Source organism: Mustela nigripes, chromosome 10 (genome assembly GCF_022355385.1).
Source record: "Mustela nigripes isolate SB6536 chromosome 10, MUSNIG.SB6536, whole genome shotgun sequence".
NCBI lineage: Eukaryota > Metazoa > Chordata > Mammalia > Carnivora > Mustelidae > Mustela > Mustela nigripes.
Genome location: NC_081566.1, coordinates 43,306,673 through 43,320,612, shown reverse-complemented (window position 1 = coordinate 43,320,612; position 13,940 = coordinate 43,306,673). Strand labels below are relative to the sequence as shown.

The 13,940-nt window shown below is 40.2% G+C and overlaps 1 protein-coding gene across 1 annotated transcript; it reads left to right on the top strand.

The window, feature by feature from the left end:
- Positions 1 to 95: 95 nt before the first annotated feature.
- FAM72A (family with sequence similarity 72 member A) lies at positions 96 to 12,612 on the top strand. Its single transcript, XM_059413281.1, has 4 exons — positions 96 to 1,628; positions 4,062 to 4,139; positions 7,544 to 7,668; positions 11,495 to 12,612. The coding sequence occupies exons 1-4, from the start codon at positions 1,477 to 1,479 to the stop codon at positions 11,587 to 11,589; spliced, it is 450 nt and encodes a 149-aa protein (XP_059269264.1). The 5' UTR covers positions 96 to 1,476; the 3' UTR covers positions 11,590 to 12,612.
- Positions 12,613 to 13,940: the final 1,328 nt, after the last annotated feature.

Sequence of the window (13,940 nt, the reverse complement as noted above, 5' to 3'; positions counted from 1 at the left end):
CCGCAGGACCCCGCCGGGAAGCAGAGCCCACCCCCTTACCAATCACAGCCCGTAGTCTATCGACCGATGGGGCCCACAGCCAATAGGAATAGCTGATCCCGAGAGGACAGGAATGAGGAGGAGGAGCTGGCGAAACTCGGAGGTGTGACTAGCACCACCGAGGCGTGGTCACAAAGTAAGCTCCTCCCAGGGTTGCCTAACCCTAAAGTAGAATTAGTGGGCGGGGTTAAAATGGAACTAACAGCCAAACACAAACTCTTGAGAGAAAGCACGACCAATTGGACCGGGGTAGAAAGGAGGGGCGTTGCGGAGAATTTTAGCCAATAGAGAGTAGAGTCCGGCGGGGACTGTAGAAAATCTTCCAATAAGAAGCGCGAAGGGCGTGCCTTGACGCTTTCACTGGGGCAGGAGTAGGATTTGCCCAAGCCTCCAGGGACCGGCCAATGAGAGCGGAGGCGGAGCCAAACCCCACCAACCAGAAAGCTGAACAGATCTCGGCACCGTTACTGAGGCGGGGCGTACGGTCTCCAAGCCACTAAGAGCTCAGCAGGGGAAGGCTCCCGAGCCTTCCAATGCGGGACGCGGGCGAACTCTGGTTCTCCCAATCGGTGCGCGGCGCCGGCAATTCAAACTGACAGCCGGTTGGAAAGGCAGAGAGAGCGGAAGAAGGAGCAAAAAAACGACGCGTTCGGTGACAGAGACCCCAGCGCTGGCTGAGCCCCCAAAGCGATCTCTGCCCCGTCCCGCCAACCCCACCGCGCGCTCCGGAGCGGCCGCCCGGAGGGAGACCTAAGGGGACCGCGGGGGGCACGAGGCCGAGCTGAGGGACTGGGGACCGAGAGAAACGGCGCGAGAGCCCGTCTGCACGCTGAGGGCTGGGGGCTGCCTGGAGAGAAGAGAAGCGGGAGCTCGCGGCCAGCGAGCAGAGCGGGGGAGGCTCCCGGGAGGACTGAGGACAACCAGGGGTCCTGGGAAAAGCTGAGGGGATTTCTGGATCCTGGGAAGAGGAGAAGGACTTCCAAAGACGAGGCGTGGGTAGCAGGGACGCTTGGCCGGCGGTCCGAGCGCGAGGACTTGGAGAGCTCCGAGGGAGGGGCTTAGGAGGGGAGCTTTCTCCGGAAGGCGCGGCGGGGGAAAACTTAGGGAATTGCTCCAAGGGGCGGGGGCTGAAGCGTGGAGGAGCCTTTTAGCCTCGGGGCTGGGGAGCCGGCGGTAGAGAAGTTCCCGAGGCCCCTTGCAGCTCGCGCCTCCCCGGCTTCAAACCCTACTCCCTTCCCCGAGCGCCTCCTCAATAAATATTACTTTTCACCTTCCCGCGGGAAACAGAAAAGAACTCATTTCCTTCCCAACCGAGGGCTTAGAAGAGCTCTAGACCTCGCGATCTAATTGTCGACCCCGGGGGAATCAAACGAGCCAAGGGGCTGCTCTTGTCTCTCCTCTTTCAAAAATCCCACCCTGCATCCTTCCCGGGACGCCATGTCTACCAGCACCTGTAGTTTCAAGGACCGGTGCGTGTCCATCCTGTGTTGCAAATTCTGTAAACAAGTGCTCAGCTCTAGGGGAATGAAGGCTGTTTTACTGGCTGATACTGAAATAGACCTTTTCTCTACAGACATCCCTCCTACCAAGTAAGTCATGCTAGTGGCGGGCAACGGTAGCCTTTAACTAAATGGGAAAAGTGTATGGTTTGGACCTCGGGGAGTCAACAAGGAGCTTATCATTTTGGTGTTCCAGCCACTCCCAAGAGTCTGATGATCCCTTTGGAGTATAACTAAGTGGGCAGACTGTCTGGACAAAGTCTGTGGTTTAGCCAGAGTGGTCAGTCCTGATGTCATGCTTCTCCTTCAATGACAGTCATGTGACCACATCCCTGAACCTGAATGCCTGGCGCTGTGCCCTGCCCAACCATCCTAATCTCACTGGATCCAGGCCAGGACTTAGACCGTAGACTCTAGGTAAAGTCGGGCAAGATTTTCCGTACTCTGAGAAAGAAGAGGCCACTAGGTTTTTCATTTTTATCCATAAGGTTTTAGGCCAAAAAATGTTCATAATCTTCTGCCATTATTTGCAATTGGCAGGCTGATTCAGATTCATTGTCCGTGTAAGTCAGTGTTCTTTTCTCAAAAATCTCTCTCCTGGTGAGCGAGAAATAAATTTGTATGAGATGAAATAGACTTCGCCCTGAAACAATCCTTGTTCACTGTTTCAGATACTATCCATTTGCATAATTAAGTCCTCTTAAATTCTGTTTTCGGACACTACCCACTTTTGTTGGTAGAGTCCTTAAGAATTTGCTACCTATTTGGATGAATAGCGATTTTATTTGACTCAAATGTACCATTTGGGGCTCTAAAAGGTACTTTCTCTTTCCATAGTCAGCATATATATATGCCCTTACATAATTTTCAAAATTTGGGTCTTTATCATTAAAGTGAAAGAGTAATTATCCAAAATACAGGTAAACAGCTATTCTTTGGACACAGAGCCAGAGGAAGCAGGCCAATAATCGTAACACTTTAAAATGAACTTTTCAATGATAGAAACTTGAACATTTTAAAAACGTACTCCAAGCTGTAAAACTCTTCCTTTCTTGAAATCTTTTCTGAGGTGGCTTAAGTGTAGTCATACAAAGATATTTGGGTTACTAGTTTGAGTACGTGTGTGTGTGTGTGTTGCAAAAAGAAAAAGAACTAGACAATAAATCTAGAACCTACTATTGCATACATCCTATGAGTTGTTGTCTAGTGCTTTTCCTTTTTGTAGTGCATCCACACAGATGCACACAAATTTAAGATATTAACCCATTCGTCTTTGCAATGGCTGTAGTAAACAGTAAGATGAGGGCTCAGGTATGTGAACTGTTAGAGGTAAAACCAGAGTTGAGAATGGAACCAGGTTTTTTTCTATTGTTTATGACTGTAATGGATTAACATGCTAAGATATGTATGATTAATGAACACATGAAATTTTTTTAAATGAAAGTTTTGTTGTATTTATGTAAGCTCACAAGTATTAACTGACTCTTACAAAATATACTATTGTTCTTTTTTTTTTTAAGTATTTTATTTATTTGTTTGACAGACAGATCACAAGCGGGCAGAGAGGCAGGCAGAGAGAGGAGGAAGCAGGCTCCCTGCTGAGCAGAGAGCCTGATGTGGGGCTTGATCTCGGGACCCTGGGATCATGACCTGAGCCGAAGGCAGAGGCTTTAACCCACTGAGCCACCCAGGTCCCCCTAAAATCTACAATTGTTCTACTCCAGAGTTTCTTTCAGCTCTTTGGGCCTACAAAATTCATGCTAAATCACAAGCAAAAGTAAACTTAATGACAAGGATATGAAAAAATTGGAACCCTTGTGCACCACTGGTAGGAACATAGAATGGTGCTGCTGCTATGGAAAATTGCATGGAAGTTCCTGAGAAACTGAAAATAGAATTACCATATGATCCAGGAATCCCACTTCTGGGTGTGTGTATATATCTGAGTGTGTGCTTATATTTAGTTATATCTATCCCAAAAAATTCATTGCAGGATTTAAAAGGTATATTTGCATGCACATGTTCTCAACAGTATAATTCACAGTAATGGAGAGATGGAAACAAAAATGCTAAATGTTCATCAACAGATGAATGAATAAAATGTGGTATATGCATACAGTATAGTATTATTCAGCCTTATTAAGGAGGGCTATCCCGCTGCTTGCTACAGCATGGATGGACCTTGAGAACATTATGCTAAATGGAATCAGCCAGTCACGAAAAGACAAATACTGTGTGCTTTCACTTATATGTGCTATATAAAATAGATTCATAGAAACAGAAAGTAGATGGTGGTTGCAGAGGGAAATGGGGAGTTGTTTAATGGGTAGAGAGTTTCAGTTTTGCAATATGAAAATGGCCTGGAGGTTCATTGCTCAACAATGTAGAACATTGCTCAACACTTAACACTTCGGAACTGTACACTTAAAAAATTACTAAGTTGGTAAATTTTACATTATGTGCATTTTTTACAGCAATCTTTTTCAACATACCTTGACTATTTCTGCACGTTTCTCTCTCCAGTGCAGTGGACTTCATTGGAAGATGCTATTTCACTGAAATCTGCAAATGTAAACTGAAGGACATCGCATGCTTAAAATGGTAATTTTTGGCAAGATTCTAGATAGCCCTGCATTTGGAAGATGGATGTTAACACCACAACACGGAGAAACGTTCAGTGGGCCGTATCAAGCACTGGTTATAACCCATGCAATGAGCCATTGAAAGCCCATTTGTTATTTAGAATAGTTTTTTAGAAGGGTCTTGTGTCACATTTGTATATGATTTTATCATTTTTCAGAGTACATTGACAAATCTCTGGTTCCATTTTCAGAAAAAAGCAAGATAGTTTAGGAGGAAAAAACACAGTTACAATCATAACAAATCAGGTTTGAGCCCTGGCCCTACACTTACTCTCAATGTGATCTCACGTAAACTCCTTAAACATCGAAACCCCTGAACCTCTGTTTCCTTGTCTAATTTATATCTTTAGAAGACAGAAACTATCTTCTAACTTAAGAAGATAGAAATTTAAATATCTTTTGTGTTTACGTTATGGAATGTTATGAATGTTAAAAGGCTTAATAGGTCATAAATTATTTCTTTTAAAGATTTTATTTATTCATTTGACAGAGAGAGAGATCACGAGTAGGCAGAGCAGAAGGCAGGCGGAAGGGGTGCAGGCTCCCTGCTGAACAGAGAACCCAATGCAGGACTCAATCCCAGGACCCTGAGATCATGAGCTGAGCCAAAAGTAAAGATTTAACCCACTGAGCCACTCAGGTGCCCTTAGATCATGAATTATAACACAGATGAAAACTATTACTATTATTTTTTGAGAGGTAGGGAAACTTGAGCATTATTAGTCCCATTTTAGAGAGAAGAAAGCTGAGATTATTTTTACACTTAAATGGGGTTTGGGTTATAAATTATAATCCTAATAATTCAAATTCATATGTGTTAATGATGATTTAAATTCATTCTTTTATTCATTCAAACTATCTATTGAAGTTCTACTATGTGCTAGCCACTGATATGGGGGCTAGAAACCCAGCAATAGATAGACAAAAATCACTGACATTATATTCTAGTGGGAAGACAATCAGTTAGTCAGATATTTAAATAAATAAGATATTGAATAGAGTATGAGGGATACCAGCTGGCTCGGTCAGTAGAGCACACAACTCTAGATCTCAGGGTGGTGAGTTCAAGCCCCATGTTGGATGTGGAGCCTCCTTTAAATAAATAAATAAGTAGATAGATAGATAGATAGATAGATAGATAAAGTTTGGGGTACGTGGCTGGCTTAGTCAGTGGAGCATGTGACTCTTGGTCTCAGGGTTGTGAATTCAAGCCCTGCACTGGATGTGGAGACTTCTTAAAAAAAAATAATTCATAGGGTGGAAAGTGTTCCAAAGGAAATCATTATTATAATAGTTATATATATATAACTATTATAATAAATGATAGAGAATAGTAGAGTTTGGGGGAGTAGGTAAAAGCTCTTTGAGGTTAAAAAACAAAAACAAAAACAAAAAAAACTCTTTGAGGTAGCATGCTTAGGGAAGCCTTCTCATGAGAAGGTAACATTGGAGTTGAATCCAAAAGGATGAGAAGGACCCCAAGGGGAAATGTTCTAGGCAGATGGAACATCAAGTGTAGAGAACCCAACGCAAGAAGAAGCTTAACATGTTCAAGAAATAAGAAGAGAATGGCGAGTGGCTAAGACATTGTGAACATCAAGGAAGAGTTGTATGAGTAAATTAGAGATACAGTCAGAATCCAGATAATCTAGATGAGGGCTATCCAATAGAAATCTACAAGGGTAGCTGGGTTATGGACATTGGGGAGGATATGTGCTATGGTGAATGCTGTGAATTTGTAAGACTGATGATTCACAGACCTGTACCCCTGAAGCAAATAATACACTATATGTTAATAAAATTAAAAAATTTTAATGTTAAAAAAAGAAATCTACAAGTCATATATCTAATTTAAAATCTTCTTTAAAAAATAATAACTGAATAAATAAAATCTAATAATACCCACATTTTAAAAAGTAAAAAAGGAACAAGTGAAATGAATTTAAGTTGTATGTTCTATTTAACCTAGTATAACCAAAATACTATTTCAACATGTAACTAACATAAAAAATTATTAATGCAATATTTTACATTCTATTTTTTTCTTCATAGTCTTTAAAATCTTGTGTATGTTTTCTATTTATACACACTTCAATTCAGTCTAGCCAGACTTCAAGTTCTTAACAGCCACATTTTGGATTAGCACAGATCTAGACCTTGCCATGAAGGGGTTTTTTGTTTTGAGTTTTGGCCAATGGGAAACCACTGAAGGGGTTTTAATACGGGAGCAAAATGGTCTGATGTGTCCCTACTAGAATATTAGTTCCGTGAGTATAAGGACTTTGTCTACTGTTGGATTCCCAGTACCTACAACAGTACTTGGCACATAGTAGATGTTCAATAAACATGAGCTGAATGAGTGAATGAATATAGATGATGATTAAAGCCATAGAATTTACTCTTGCAATATAGTCTTACAAATAACTGTCAGTCCTGGTCCAAGAACAACTTGCTTTCATTTGTTTGCCTTTCAAGCAGATTATGATTAGAATCCATATTTTAGGTAGGCTGGTACCTTTTATAGTATTTTTTTTTATAGGGCCTCACAAAAATGACTGACTCCCACATCTTCCAGGATGGGAACAAGCTATAATAAGAATTTTTACAACCCAAGGTATAAGTAGCTTGTGTTGTCATTTTTTTTTAAGCACTAGCTAAGACATTCCCTCTATATTTACTCTATGTAATAGTGACCACATAGAAGAAAAATATCTGTGGAAACTGAGGTACTTATAATCAGATGGATACTCTTGAACAAGACAGTCAAAACTTTTGCAACTTTTTCAAGAAGCTATGGATTTGCTTTATTTCTGAATTCCTTCAAAAACACCAAAACTAAAATTAGAGCAGCCAGCCTGTGTTTGGTTTACAGGGGCTCATGCTGTCTTCCTACTCCTCCATCTGTTGAGACAGTTTTTAGGTGCTGGCATTGAACTAGAACATAGAAGAACCCAACCTGCCACAGTCCTGGGACCAGCAAAAACCTTTTACCCACAGAGCTGAGTTGATCTCATGTCTCATGTCCGCATAACACATCGACTGTGGGTGCTTTACAGAGCACATCACAACCCTAGGGCCTGGCATCTAGAAACTAGCTTAAGGAGAATGCCTAAAGGAATCCCAGGAAAGAAATGGAGAATATGTTAGTATTGTTTTACTCACCTGGAAGACAATTTTCCCATTTGGCAGTAGCACTGTCAAATTTAACATTGCCGGGTGACTCCTGTCCCAAAGGTCCTAGCAGTGGAGGTTCTTAGGAGGAAATGAGGTCTTCATATGGTCTATCTACTTACTTTAGCACATAAAATGCTTATATGGCCAGTTATTAGGGGGTATCTAACTTGTATTTACTTTCTGTCTCAGTGGGAACATTGTAGGTTATCATGTGATCGTTCCATGTTGTTCCTGCCTTCTTTCCTGCAACAACGGACACTTCTGGATGTTTCACAGCCAAGCAGTTTATGATATTAACAGACTAGACTCCACTGGTAAGAAACAGCTGACTTAGAAATTCCCCTAACATTTATTTGTCTATCAATACCTGAGTGAAACTCCCAATAGATCGTTTTAGGATTCCCTCTGAAACCCTCTTACCTGGGTTGAAAGAGTGAAACTCAAGTCCTTTGATCCCAAGCATTCAGTTAGGGAAACTACTAGCCAAACTTCATTGCCATTTCTATTGTCATCATTGTATATAAGGCCTCAAACATGGCTCTTCTCGTTTTTTGTTTTGTTTTGGTTTTGGTTATTTTTTTTTAGATTTTATTTATTTATTTGACAGAGAGAGACACAGCGAAAGAGGGAACACAAGCAGGGGGAGTGAGAGAGGCAGAAGCAAGCTTCCACTGAGCAGGGAGCCCAATACGGGGCTCCATCCCAGGACCCTGGGATCATGATGTGAGCCGAAGGCAGAAGCTTAACGACTGAGCCACCCAGATGCCCCTCTTCTCGATCTTTTTAAATTAATATATATATTTTTTAAAGATTTTATTTATTTATTTGACAGACAGAGTTCACAAGTAGGCAGAGAGAGAGGGGGAAGCAGGCTCCCTGCCAAGCCCAGAGCCCAATGCGGGGTTTAATCCTCAAATTTAAGGCAGAGGCCTTATACCACTGAGCCACCCAGGTGCCCCTAAATTAATATTTTAGTTGTACTAAGATGTTGCCTTGATACATATTATAACTCCAGAGAATTTTGGAAGATTTTAGATTTGATAGTCAATTATGCATGTGTGTGTGTGTGTGTGTGTGTGTGTGTGTGTGTGTGTGTAAGAAAGCGGGGAGGGGAGGCTGGGGCAGTGGGGAGGTGGGAGGGAAGATGACTGGGCAACCGTTGTATTTGGTGATATTGCTCCAAGATAAAAACAGACATTTTGACATCTATAGCAATAAATTACGATGGAATTTTATTAAAGGGAAATATTTAATACCAGTATGTTGTCCTAATTAGGTAACATACAACCAATTCTTTTTTTTTTTTTTAAGATTTTATTTATTTATTTGACAGAGAGAGATCTCAAGTAGGCAGAGAGGCAGGCAGAGAGAAAGGGGGAAGCAGGCTCCCCGCTGAGCAGAGAGCCCGATGCGGGGCTCGATCCCAGGACCCTGAGTCATGACCCAAGCTGAAGGCAGAGGCTTTAACCCACTGAGCCACCCAGGAGCCGGCATACAACCAATTCTTAAAGGATATTTACATGATACATTTTATCTTGTCTAGAGCCATGTGGTTTTGTTGTAGGACACAAGTTTTCTCTGTCTGGTATCTATTTGCACAACAGACCAGGTTGACTCTGAGTGGGATTTTTTTAGTGGCAACTAAAGTTTGCAGAACAAATTTAAAGAACTCGGCAATCCAGGTTGGCACTAACACTCTCAGGTTTTTAGATGTATGTTTTAATCTTCTTCACAACCTAAAACATATTCCTTTTCTTAAGGGTGATTTGCCATCCCAGATTAAAGATCATGAACTATAAGCTAGGTTCTCAGGGTCTTCAAACCCACCAATTATGCTTAGGTTTTTATAGACTCAAATTTTTTTTTTTAATCACCTGTCGTTCAATTGTAGTTCTCAACCCATCATTTGCGGGTCTTAATTTCAGACTCTGGGATGTAAGAGGGCCATTTTTGAGGAAGGAGTTATCTGAATTCCCCTGCCATATGGGCTCCTAGCTTGGGCTTCCAGTTTTATATTTGTGTTGATCATGGGACACATTAAAGGAAGTTTCTGCTTTGATACTATTTTTCCTGCTTCACAGAATTCAAAACACAGGGTGGAGATTTTTCCATTTTGATTTACTTTTTAATATTGGTCAATTTTTCAAAGATAAAAGCCCTGCATTCTTCCATTTGCATTGAATCTAATCCATGAGAAACAGATGTATCACAGGATTTCCTTCCTCCCTTAACAGAGAAAGGAAGGTGCTCCTTCTGTCAGATCCAATCTCTTAGTTTATTTTTTCTCCTTTGAACCAATTGTGCCAAGCTACTCATGTCTCTTGAGTATTCACTCCAAAAATATCAAACTTCTCCTTTGTAACCCTAATATTGTGATTTAAAGTAAAACCTTCTAGAGGCTTGGTATAAAACAGGGTTCCTCATGATGTTGGGACTGTCCTTGAATCACCTGAATCAGCAGCATCAAAGGAGTGCATACACAAGCTTTATGAAATTCTAGAATGTTTAGACTGAAAGGGCCCCAAGTCTGTGTTCTAGACTAGGCTTCACATGTTGACCTGATTTCCCAAAGCTCTCCTGGGGATGCTTGAGAGAACTCAGTTCGAATTCCCTGGGAATGACAAATGTTCTCAAAGGCAAGTTGACTACAGCCCTCATTTACCCTTATGGGTTCTAACGGTCCCTTAGGTTTTGGCCTGGTAATTCCCTATTATCCTGTTATCTCATCAACGCCATATTACCAAAAGCAGAATGCCATTCATTCTTGGAGGGGAAATATTTTTTATTATAAACAGCGCAAACACACACACACAAATTACAGAAAATATGAGAGACATCTGTATCCACCCCCCAGCATGAAAGAGATGCTAACTTCTTGCCTGATTAGATTCTAATATCTCAACCAAGAGAGACAGTTGATTGTTTCTACTGTTTCAAAAATGCAACAGTACACCTCACTTGAATTCCTATGCAGTATGGGAAGTTAGGAAGCAATGAGAGATGTGCTCTATTTGCTATATATGTATATATTTGCTAAATACACATTTAATTCACAGAACAGAATACAGAAATAAAAAGAAATGAGCTAAAGCTATACACAAGGATATAGGTAAATCTCAAAAACATAATGTTGAATGAAAATAGCAAGTTAGAAAGGATACAGATAATGCCACACTATAAAAAATTTTAAATACACCCAAAAAGTAATATATATTGTCTGCAGTTGCATACATTTGTTGCAGAGGTATCAAAAATATCCATGGTATCCTGGTAGTAGTGGCTACTACCAGTGACTAGATCCAAACCAAATCTCCAAATACTGGCTCATTTCATTCTACCATGTGGCCATTTCCTTGTTGGACTCCATTGGCTCTCCTAGAAGTCAACTAACAATAGGATTCTTCCCAATTTAGTGCTTTCAAGTTATATGATAGAGTACATGCCCAGAATAAACCATCTCATGCTCCTGTCATTTTACTACATAACTACGTTAGGTTCTTCAGTAGGAAATCTGACTGTCCTTTCATTATGAGGCTTTAGATTGTTGTTTTGTTTATTGTGTTGGCAGCTACAACCTGGTCCCAAAGTTCTACCTTCATACCCCCGAAACCAAAACCCACCTGTTGTGAGGATTGCAGTTCAGATGATAACTGGCTTCAAAACCTTGCTTCTTTTTAATCATGAAAAAGCCACCAGCTACTTCCATCCTGGTTGAGGAGATGAAGAGACTTATTTCAAGCCTTTTCCCTGGGCCCTCCAAAGAGACACTTGATTTAAAATAATCTTACGAGATCTCCATCCTTAAAAATCATTAAAATAGATTTGGAAATTATTAGTGTAGAGTGATTATGCAATAATATAGCTGGGGGCAGTGTTTGAGAAAATGGACTCTTAAGATCCTTTGGAATTCGAAGTTTCTAGAATTCAAACCCTTTCTTCAAAGGACCTAAAAAATGTTTATGTCCTAGATGAATAATATTAGATAATTTTTTAAATCTGTGGTATATTTTTTAATATCTTTTCTCTTTACTGTTAACACTATGGTTTCATACAAGAATGTTAACCTATAAGGTTTCCTACAGCATGTTCTGAGGTGTGATAGCAATCAGCACTAAGTAATTTTATGATTTTTCTTTTCAGGTGTAAACTTCCTACTGTGGGGCAACTTACCAGAGATAGAGGAGAACGCAGACGAAGACTCGTTAGATATTTCAGCGGAGGACTGGATTCGATGAAGGGGAGGGATAATGACATGTGTAATATTCAGACTTTTTCCTATTTAAAATACATATTAATGGATTGACTTTAGAAGTATTAGTAAGGATTTATTACTGATTTCTCTTTTGGGGGGAAAAATGAGACATCTGTTGATTTATTTATTTACTATCTCAGACTCATTACCTGAATTTAATTTGAGCCACTGTAATTCTTTTCTTCTATTGATTCCTCTTCCTCTATACAACTCTCCATCCAGTAAAGGTGTATTCTTAAGTTCAGACTGGAAAAGATTATTACATGTGTCACTCAACTACCTCACAATCTTGGGGAATTTTTCTTACAACTAGATACCAGATACTCTTAATTTTACATTCTTGAATAAGGGGCGTTTGTACATATTCATGTGTGTATGTCAACCAAGCATATATCTATGGGTATTACCATGCATACATATTTTTTTTAAAGGAACCAAGCTGTTAGGTTTCCATAGATACAGGTTCTCCTGCATTAAACTGGTGAAAATCCCTTAAAATAGAGCAAGACTTTGTGAATCAGCAAATAGAATAAGATGAAAGTTGAAAATCTATGGAGAAATCCTCTTCATTCCTCAGCACGATGTTAGATAAATGAATTCGGCACAACAGTATGTAACAGTATGTAAACAGTATGTATACCAACATTATTTACATTCTTCTAGAGTCATAAGGTTATTGTGTTATAAAAGCAGATCAACTAAACCTCCATCTTACAATTATTCTCTTCTCTCGGACTTTCTCTGTAAATAGCAAATTTTAAATGAGCAGTCTCTGTTCCAACTCTTAAATAGAAAAAAAACTAAAGAAGGGTTTTTCTTAAGCCATTGTATGTTATAAAGAGAATTTTGTTTTTGTTTTAAGCTGCATTCAGAGCCACACAGAAAGGGGAAACCGGGATGGTGTTGGATTGTGATTTTAGCAATACCTCAGCTGTAGGCATTTTGTTAATAGAGATACCAAAACAGTCTAAGTTGCGTTTCTGTAAATAAAGTTTTGTTGTAAAAATACCAGCCTTCCTTTCATTTTTCAATGTACCCACTTCTCTTACCTCCAAATGGAAAAGTAAAGCACCCAAGAGCTAACACTGAGTGCTCACCATGTACCAGACACCCTTCTAAACTCTTGGCAGATTTAATTCACTTATCCCACACCACAAACCCACAAGGTAGATTTTAATATTCCGCTTTCATTGATGACACAGCTGAGGCATAGAGAAGTTAAAACAGCTTGTCCAAGGTCACATCACCAGTCAGGGGTGTGGCCAGATTCAAACACAGACAGAGAGACTGACTCCAGAACTCCTGCTCTTACTCTTTATGCTCTACCCCATATTCCCCTTCAGACGTGAGTCAGCTACAATTTTATTTAGCCACAATGCCTGCTGGGTAACAACGGCCTCATTATGTACCCTGGGAGGGGGCCTCCATGGCTGATTTCAAGATTGAACAAACTCATACTGGGTCATAAGGTAGAAGTGACCTGTAGGCATCAACACAATCCTTTGCTGTGAACCAACATCCAACTTCAGGAAATGCTATTACTAGTACTTGGAAAATTTTTCCGAATGTCTTTCACACCGACTAATGGTCAGCCCTAGGATGCTGTGGGTGAATGTGGACCAGATGTGGAACAACGTGGTTTTGGATTTGGATTTTTTTTTCCTTTAACCTCTCTTAAGGATTTTTTGGAACAAGGTGAAAAAATAAACTGATACTACATTATATACATTTATATATATATATATAAATATATATATATAAACAAGTTAACTTGTTCAATTAGAGAAGAAAAGTTTAATGCTAGAAAGAAAGTGGCAAGTTTGAAATTCGGCAGAGTTCATCCAGTTTCCACTGTGTTCGTGCTTTTGAAGGGGGCTCTTTGAAGAGCAAAAACAAGGTGAGGGTGCACTGATGAAAGCAAACCCCAAACGTAATCCCATTCCAACTGGAGAATATTTCAAATTATTCAGCTACCTTTTAGCTAACTGGGTCATAGGAAGGGCAATTCTAAGCTATAAATGAATTAATAGTGTTTTATCTGAAGAAACATAGTCATGACACTGGTTTTTATTTTTGACACTGTTTCTTAACAAAAGCAAGTTACATGCACTCTGATAAGACCAAAAGCAGAATCGGACATGAAGAATTAGTACATAGTTCCTAGTCCTAGCATAATTCGTAGGCCTAGAAAATCCATTTCTGCTTTGGCCCTCTTCTAATTTTTAATTCAGTTCAACAAATCTGTCTTGTGTTTGTACGGTGTGCCAAGAATTGAACAATGATGGGCTCACACTTGCGTTCCTGGAGAACGCAGTGAGTTGGGAAGAGGATAAA